The 9,161-nt window shown below is 42.2% G+C and overlaps 1 gene segment (V, D, J or C); it reads left to right on the top strand.

The window, feature by feature from the left end:
• Nucleotides 1-5,430: 5,430 nt before the first annotated feature.
• On the top strand, nt 5,431-6,391 carry LOC721017 (immunoglobulin heavy variable 1-69D-like). The segment is given in 2 exon segments: nt 5,431-5,939; nt 6,026-6,391. Coding segments are annotated over 2 exon segments (367 nt in total).
• The last annotated feature ends 2,770 nt before the right edge of the window (nt 6,392-9,161 follow it).

Raw genomic sequence — 9,161 nt, 5'->3', positions numbered from 1 at the left:
AGCTCTTGTCCAGAACTGAGCCTCAGCATCACGTGCTGTGGGCAGCGTCAGAGGGCCAATGTCCTGGCCTCTGGGGAAGAGTTTCCTCTGGTGGGAGCTGGTAGACGGTGTCCTGTCTTCTTGGCTGCATCTTCTGTAGTGGAGGTTACAATACATCATGCTGAGCTGGGATGTGGAAGGAAGTAGGAGCATCTTAGATAAAATATAATGACTGACCTCACTGAGTTTTCTGGATTTTCCTGAATAAATGTTTCTTCACTTGCTGTATGCTGTCAGAGCCTTTCCAAACCTTGTAATTTTCCAAAATAATTTTCACTGGTCTCATGAGGGCATGGATTCATTGAGCCCCTCATGCTGTCAAAGAGAAATAAAACTTTTTTTCATTTTTTAGAGAACATCCATGGGCTATAAGATAATGGGTTGGCTTTTCTTCCAACACTTTACAGATACCATCACTTTTCCTCTTGCACCATCAATTTTCCTCGTGCTTATAAGGTTTTAACCAGAAGAATGCTGTCATCATCTTGTCTTTTGGAAGGAATGCTCACTCTACTCACCTCCACTTGCCTGCATGTATTTCTATTTGTCTTTGATTTTCAGCCGTTTTAATAAGATTTACCTAAGTGTGTGTGTGTGTGTGTGTTTCGAGGGGTGTTATCATGCTGTTTTGTGTTCTCTGAGATGCATGGACTCATTGTTTACTCTGTCTCCATTTTTGTGAAAACAATTAGAAAAAAACCTGTATGACCTCAGAAAGGAGCCTCCCTGATGTGAGTGGAGAACCACGTGGGGGCGCTCAGAACCCACTGAGCACAAGAGCCAGCCTCAGGGCAGGTGCAGATGGGGGTTAAGGTCTGGTTTCCTGTCAGCACTGTGGCTTCCTCTCCATAAAACAGATTCCTCTGGGGCACCTTTCTAGATTCTTTATCCTGCTCTTCCTATGAAGTCTCTGAAGAAGGAGGATTTGTCATAATAAGAGAAAACCTTTCTCACATGCACCAAAGGCAGAGTCACCTACAGTCATTTACTCCTGTTTCTCAACATCAATAAGCTATCAGTGCTTCTGAAGTTAATCAGTTAAATCTATAAGATGCTGTGTTTAACTCAGTATTGCAGCCCAGCTCAACAGAACTCCAAGGGCCAGCGAGCAGCAGGCAGGATAAAGTGCATGCTGGGCATTGGGGCAGAGGGAGTTAGCATCCAGTGCAAGAGAAGAAAGGCCACGTGGTGGTCACTGTCAGGACTCCAAGCCCACAGTTCCAATTGTAGGTGATCCCTGGCAAAGGAAGAGAGACCCCACCAATGTTTAGTGTGGATGTCAAGTCTGATGGTTCCACACTCACACCCCAGGTGAATATAAAAAGTGTTATTAACTCTATTTTGGGGGTGTCTGCTGAGAGCAGCACAGGCTTCTCAAGAAATTACAAACTGGAATTTCCTCATTAGAGCAGGAAAGGAGGCTGGCTCAGGGCTGTCTAATGATTTGGTGAAGGGGTCAGGGGGTGTGTTCCTACTCAGGAGAAGGAGCTTGCATGATTTAAACCTCACACTGGCATCAGATAAGGGAGCTTCCGTGATTTCTTAACTAGATTTACCACATGCAGAGAATAAGGAGGAGGAAGAATAAACCTTAATTCATTAGCACTGAGGCACAAAAAATAGGACCTGACATTTTATTCTCCCTAGCAACTTAAGAAAATGAGTGAAAAAGAGAAATAAGAGTCCACTATGTGTGAAAAGCAAACAGGTCTAAAGAAAAAAAAAATTTATTATGTAAGCACATAAAAAAAAGAAAGAGAAGAAGGAATGAGACAGGCAGAGGTGCTGAATCAATGTCCTGTGTGGGGCCTTTTCATTATCCACAGTCATCAGTTTATTCCGAAGGTCTCAGATCAGCTTCTTCCTTCAAAATATCACAGGCCCTTACAGTATATGTGAAAATGCTTGGTTTGTCATTCTTCACTAAAGTAGCCTTATAATTAGATGCACTTCTGAATTTAATCTCCAGTTATGTTAAATACAAAACAAAACACAATCTACAATTTAGGAAAGTGAGAGTTTATTTTTTATCAAGGGTTACAGCCATCCTGTATGCTGGAAAGCATAGCTTTTGGTAAAGATGAGAGAAGGGCACTCCCAAGAAGGAGTTGGGCAGAAGCTTTATGCTGAAGGGTTTGGCTAAACAGACACAATCGACAGGTTATAGGAGACGCTATGGATGTTCATGGAGGTGGTCCTGACACATGCATACTGGACACACATGCATGTAACTTATGACCCATATTTATTTACCAGTGGAGACTTAGCATTTAATTCATTACAGTTAGGACCTATGTGCGAAAAGCAGAAGCAGAGACACAAAGGGACTCAATGTGCAACCTCGGTAAACAGCCAGAACCAGGCCATGGTCATTGGTCTCCAATCAGGAGAAAGTTCCTGATATGAGTCTAGTGTTCAACCAAAGCTGGGGTTATGGCTGGTGGAACCAGGGGGTCAGTTCATCAGGGGATGGGCTGCAATTGTCCTTACAGTGCTTGTCTCAGTGCCAGTGCTTATTGAGCCACCTAGAAAAAGGCTTAATTGAGCTTCTTTAAAATCAACATTTTGAATTATTTATCAGACATTTCTAAAATGTCATGTTGTTTAGATTCTTTTGCTGGAGAGTTAACATGGCATTTGGGGGTTTGTAACTCTGTTTATTCATAATTCCAGAATGGCTTATCTGTTTCCTTTTCATTGGCTAACCTGTCTCTTATTATTTTTGAATTCATTCTGATTTTGATGAGTATTTCATTCCCTTTAGAATGTGAATATAATGTACATTGTGTGGGTCTTTCATTTTGGTTCTTGGTTCACTCAGTGGCAATGACTCTGTAAGAGTTCCTTGTCTATAGATAGGCATTATTTAGTGGCTTTCTGAAATGGTGGTTTTAGTACCGGTGTACTGGACCTGTGAGTAGACTCACTGCCTCCTGCAGGTCCTAGATAGTGGAGGCCTCAGGAACTGTTTCTCATTTGGAATGCGTTTGTTTCTGCAGATTTGTGTTGGGTTGTTAAGTTCACCTTTCATGTTAGTAGGTGGCCTTACAGATTTGAGCCGACTGCGGGAGAAGCAGATGAGTACATGCTTGATATCTGTGCACAGGGAGAAGCTCTCTGTTGCCTCAGACAATGGACTGATCTATCAAATGCACAGTGACCTGAGTTCCCTGCTCAGCCCCTGAGAGGGGCACCAAACTGGACATACATGAGCCACTGAGCCTGGCAAGGAAAAGCACTAGCCTTGATGGAAATGGCCAGGTGAGGGGCATCTACCCAGTGTGATTTATTTTGTTATTAAGAGCTTTAGTGTGGTGGCTTTTGCAAATTCCCCTTGTAGTAGTAATACACCGGGCATGTGAGCAGACCCGTGGTCTTTTGCGGGGCTGGAATCACAGAAGTATTGAGAAGCTAATCTCATTTTCAACTGCTGTACACTGGTGGTAGCGACTTTGTATTAGGTCATGCAGTTTGGACATCCGGCCAGTAGGTGGCGCCTGCAGGTAAGAGCCGGCTATGGTGACAGCAGAAGGATTTATGGTTTACCAGTGGTTAAAGTGGAAAATTTGTCATGTTCCAGATCTTAGAGAAAATACTTTTAGTTGTTTCTCATTCAATCTGATACTACCTGACAGTTTCTCGAATACAACTTTTATTTTGTCGAGATGTGTTCTTTCTATACCCATTTTTTTTTTTTTCATGAAAGGATGTTGAGTTTCATCAAATGCATTTTCAACATCAACTGAAAAAATATTATATGTAGATTAAAGATCTAAGCGTAAAACCTAAAACTATAAAGACTCTGGATAATAACACAGGAAATACAATTTAGGACATAAGAACTGACAAAGGCTTTATAATGAAAATGCTAGAAGCGGTTGCAACAAAATCGAAAATTGGCAAATGGGACCCAAGTAACTTAAAGAGCTTCTGTATAGCAAAAATCCCATCAACAGAGTAAACAGGCAACCTATAGAATGGGAAATAGAATATTTACGACCTATACATCTGACAAAGGTCCAATATTAATATATACATGGAACTTCAATGAACATTCAAGAAATAAAAAATGACCCAGGGGCATGAAAAGACACTTCAGAAAAGACCTACATGTGGTCAACAAGCATAGGAAAAATGCTGAATATCACTATTGTTAGAGAAATACATATCAAAACCACAATGAGGTACCATCTCACATCAGTTAGAATGGTTAATCTTAAAAAAAAAAAAAAACAGACTTTTAAGATTGCAGAAAGAAGGGGAAATTTATACATTCTGGTGGGAATATACATTAGTTTAACCATTGTGGAAAGCAGTGTGGTGATGCCTCAAATAATCTAAAACAGAAGTTTCATTTGACCAAACAATCCTACAACTGGACAGATACCTAAAGGAATATAAACATGTAGGTTCATTGCAGCACTATTCACAATAGCATAGACATGGAATGTACCTAAATCCCCATCACTGGCAGAATGGATAGAAGAACATGTGCTACATACAACCATGGAATACTATGCAGCTAAGAAAAGAATGAAATTATGTCCTTTGTAGGAACGTGATGGAACTGGCAGTCATTACTGTTAGCAAACTAATTCCAGAACAGAAAACCAGATACTATATGTTCTCACTTATTTGTTGGGGATAAATAAAAATAAATATTCTTCCAGGGCCTGAGTCTTCCTTATTCAACAAGTCATTCTAAATTAAGTGTTCAACAAGTTGTTGATAATCATTTAAATATTCTATTTCATATGGACCACTTATATCACTCAAAAAGCAATGAGAACTATATTTATCAGTGGGATTATAGGATAATAAATATCTGAATAGTGAGAGTATGAAGGATATGGATGGTTTTTTAATTCAACGGGTACATAACTGGGGGAGACAATATATTCCTATGAATCAGTTATTCGGACTTCAGAGGTAAGTAATGTTTCCTACGTTGTGTTTGTGACTTGGAAGTGGTGGATTGAAGAGTGTGGTAGGTGCACAGACCAAGTGGATCAGAAATCAACATGTAAAGATGATGATCTATGGACATGAACTAAAACCATGTCAAATCATTCTATTTAATGGAGTTATAAAACACAATCTTATTCAAAATACAAAATATTTGGTAATTATTTTAGGAGCTATGAGTTCATCAAGAAACTCAAATTCCTATTTCTATTTCAACCCCTGATTCCTACTGTCAATGGGAGGGAAATCTCAGAACCAATCACACATGAGAGGGCAAATCTGTCCACCAAGAGTCTTCCAATTGAAGGGCCTGGGAGGTCAGGACCCTCAGCAAAGTGCTGGGGAGTCTGTCGTGGGAACACCCAGCAGATCTCAGAAGTCTCCATGGGCCTGCTGGACGCTCATGTGGGATAACTGGTGGCCACATTTTCCATGTTACCAGTGAGCTCTGACTGTTCCTAATGGGACCAGAATGGAGTCAAGGTGCCTTCTCAATGTCAGAGACAGCGATGGTCCCAGAAACAACCCAGGTAATCTCTATGCCAACAAAATGTGGGTTCACAGTGAGGAGCACATCCTGGGTTGGGGCATGTTCTTTAGTGGGAAGACTGCTGTCCACAGAAAGCTTGGAAATGGGGCAGGGGATGCATTTCCTCAAACAGGATTTAGGGCTTGGTCTCTCAGACTCCCACTCTTGTACAACTGATGTGGCATCTGTGTTTTCTTTCTCATCGTAGTTCAGGCTTTGAGCTGTGAAATATCCTGCCTCGTGAATATGCAAATAACCTGAGGTCTCCTGAGATAATATAGATATATTGGTGCCCTGAGAGCATCACATAACAACCACATCCCTCCTCTAAAGAAGTCCCTGGGAGCACAGCTCATCACCATGGACTGGACCTGGAGGCTCCTCTTTGTGGTGGCAGCAGCTACAGGTAAGGGGCTTCCTAGTCCCAAAGCTAAGGAAGGGATCCTGGTTTAGTTAAAGAGGGTTTTATTCACTCCTGTGTCCTCTCCACAGGTGCCCAGTCCCAGGTCCAGCTGGTGCAGTCCGGGGCTGAGGTGAAGAAGCCGGGGGCCTCAGTGAAGCTCTCCTGCAAGGCGAGCTTCTAGATACACCTTCAGCAGCGATGCTATCAGTTGGGTGCGACAGGCCCCTGGACAAGGGCTTGAGTGGATGGGAGGGATCGTCCCTCTTGTTGGTGTAACAAACTATGCACAGAAGTTCCAGGGCAGAGTCACGATTACTGTGGACACATCCACGAGCACAGCCTACATGGAGCTGAGCAGCCTGAGATCTGAGGACACGGCCGTGTATTACTGTGCGAGAGACACAGTGTGAAAACCCACATCCTGAGAGTGTCAGAAACCCTGAGGGAGAAGGCAGCTGTGCGGGACTGAGGAGATGACAGGGGGTATTATGTATAAGGCTGTTTACAAAATGGGTTATATATTTAAGAATAAAAAGAACAATAGAAACAAGTACATACTCTAATTTTAAGATAAATATTCCATTCAAAAGTCATCATAGAAGGCAAATTCACAGAGTGGAAGTGGCCACACTCAATAAAGTTGATACAAACATTCCATGAAGGTGCTACTGTGAGCAAGTTTTCAAATTAGATGAATACATGATTTGGAGCAAGGTTATTTGATCGTGTGGTGAGACTAAGAATGATTCTTAAAACCTGGCAAAAATTTCTTTCGAGTGTTTCTGTCACTCCTTATCATAAAGTTTATTTTAGAGCAGTTTTAGGATTACAAAGAAATTGAACAGAAGGTGTGAGAATTCCCATGACTCCCTGCCCTACACAGGCACAGCCTCCTCCACCACGACCATCCTGCCCCACAGGCAAAAATCTGTTACAATGGATCAATCTCCAAGGACACTTGGTTCTTTCTTTTTCTGGTGATGCTCTAATATAACAAACCTATAGTATCTCAGACCACCACAGGTTTTTTCAGTGCTTTCTAGAGCTGATATTAGTAAGAGGGAAAGCGGGTGAGGCTATCACTATTTGAACACTTTACTTCCAAAATCCACAAAATATAGCATCCTTTAATGAGAATTCGAGACCCTGGCAATGAGAGACTCCATGTACAATGCCCTAGAGTTGGATTAGGTACACTGCAAGCTCCTGGTTGGTGGGTCTGAATAAGGTGGTTTGTGCAGCAAATACAAACACTTTCATAGGCCCAGGTAGGGAGAAAAGCTTCCCTATATAAAGTGGGTGGGCACTTGAAGGAGCCCTCACAGAGGTGGTCATTGCTCGCCCTTGATGAGTGCACATTAGCCAGAGGCATGATCACGATTGGTCTTGCGGGTAAAGAGCACCACTGAGGTCATAGGTTATGAAAATGTTTGTCATCCTCCAGCTGAGCAAGTCCATCTGCTTGCTTGTGCGTGTCAATCCTATGGAGGGTGCACTCTGGGAGATGACAAGATGCACACAATCCTCCTTCACTAATTATCCACTACCACACACTCAGAACAAACCTGGGCTCCAGAAAGGGATATGTGTCTGCCAAAATAAACAATGCTTAAGGATTTTATTACTTGGTGAATATATTGCACAAAACCACACTTTTCAGGAAGATTAGCTCAGAAATCTTTACCAAGTGACAGAAGGGCAGTGGCGGGTGAGGTGACGGGACAGCCTCAGGGCTGCACATGAGGAGGGCTCCCTCCCCCATGCAGGCTTTTCCTCCAGGAGCTGCACCAGGAACTCAAGAAGGATCAGGGAGAATTCTGAGAACACCCTGCTGCGGTGCTGCCTAGAGGGGAAGAATAAATATGAAAAAATACAACTCTGAGTAACGTATGGGCATTCATTCATGAAAACTGTTTTTCTGGAAGCTTGTTGAAGGTCTTGAAATGCCCCCGATTAGCTGAGGACAAACATTTAAACCCTCCTTCCACAGGGAGTTCAAGCAGGCTGGATGTGTCCTTCTATGGGTGATCTTCCCCAACCCCTTCCTCTTCCCAGCTCATCCCTGGCTCTCTGTGTAAACAGTTCTCATCAGTGGAATGTGGTTGATGAAGTGAAGTCTTCCATTTTCTCATCTTCTGTGTGGTCATGTTGTTTTTTTCATCTGAGGTTTAAAAACTCACCTGCAAGCAGCACCTGACAGCTTAAAATCTCTTGTGGACAAAACAGTAAGTAACAAAGGCACCCACCAGGGTTGAGCGTCCCGTGTTGCTGACAGCTACCACCAGGGGTCAACGTCCTCCTCACAATCCTGTGTCAGAGCATCCCCTGAGTGATTTCATTAGCAACTTCCCAGGAGAATCAGCTTAAAACTACTTGTCCCATTTTCCATACAGATATAACTCGTTCCTTTTCCTGAAGAAACAGAGCTGAATACTAAATACACTGAATGATGTTTTTGCTTGTTTTGCAAGTTTGTGACTTTATCACTTTCTAATTTCTGAGTTATGTGGATCACTCTACATATTTCTGTCACGGGTGTGAGCAGCCTTCTGGATGTCAAATATAATTGACTTTCTTCATGTAAAAGTGAACACAAGCTCCTGACGTCTTCTGTGCTCACTGACAACCCTCAACTCACACAAGGTGTGTCTATGATTTTTGTTTTCTGGTATCTCTTCTTGGCTTATTCACCACGCCCACTTTATGTTACTTGTACAGGTAATTGATTGTTAGTTTTAAAATTTACTGGTGCTTACTTTAAGCAGGCAATAGCTTAGAATAGAAAACAGTGTTAAGTAAAAGTACACGCAGTAATATTTAATGTAAGTAAGCAGGCAGCTGAAAGCGAGAGAAATCTACTCTGCTGTGTGAAAGGGCATGCAGACCTCATAGTATGATGATCTTCTGCAGTTTAATCCACACTGCTACATAAGTGACAGTGTCCACTCTCTTTATATCAGAGCTTTCCCTGACATGTGCAATGAAGACTGAGCCCAGATACCTCCAACCAGACTGACCAGCACCTCTTACCAAGTGCCTGAACTGACAGCGATAGATACCACATTTGTCTAACAAAATAATTTCACATTGTAAGGATACCCACCAGTCATGTGGAGACAATTTGAAAAAATTAAAGCCCAAACCTGATAGGTAGTAATTTATACTTAGAAGAATTAACTTTATCTCCACATTTTTGTAATCATAGAGAAACTACTAATGCCACTG

Source organism: Macaca mulatta, chromosome 7 (assembly GCF_049350105.2).
Source record: "Macaca mulatta isolate MMU2019108-1 chromosome 7, T2T-MMU8v2.0, whole genome shotgun sequence".
NCBI classification, from domain to species: Eukaryota; Metazoa; Chordata; class Mammalia; order Primates; family Cercopithecidae; genus Macaca; species Macaca mulatta.
The sequence above is the reverse complement of the archived record's forward strand: the minus strand, read 5'-3'. Positions and strand labels throughout refer to the sequence as shown.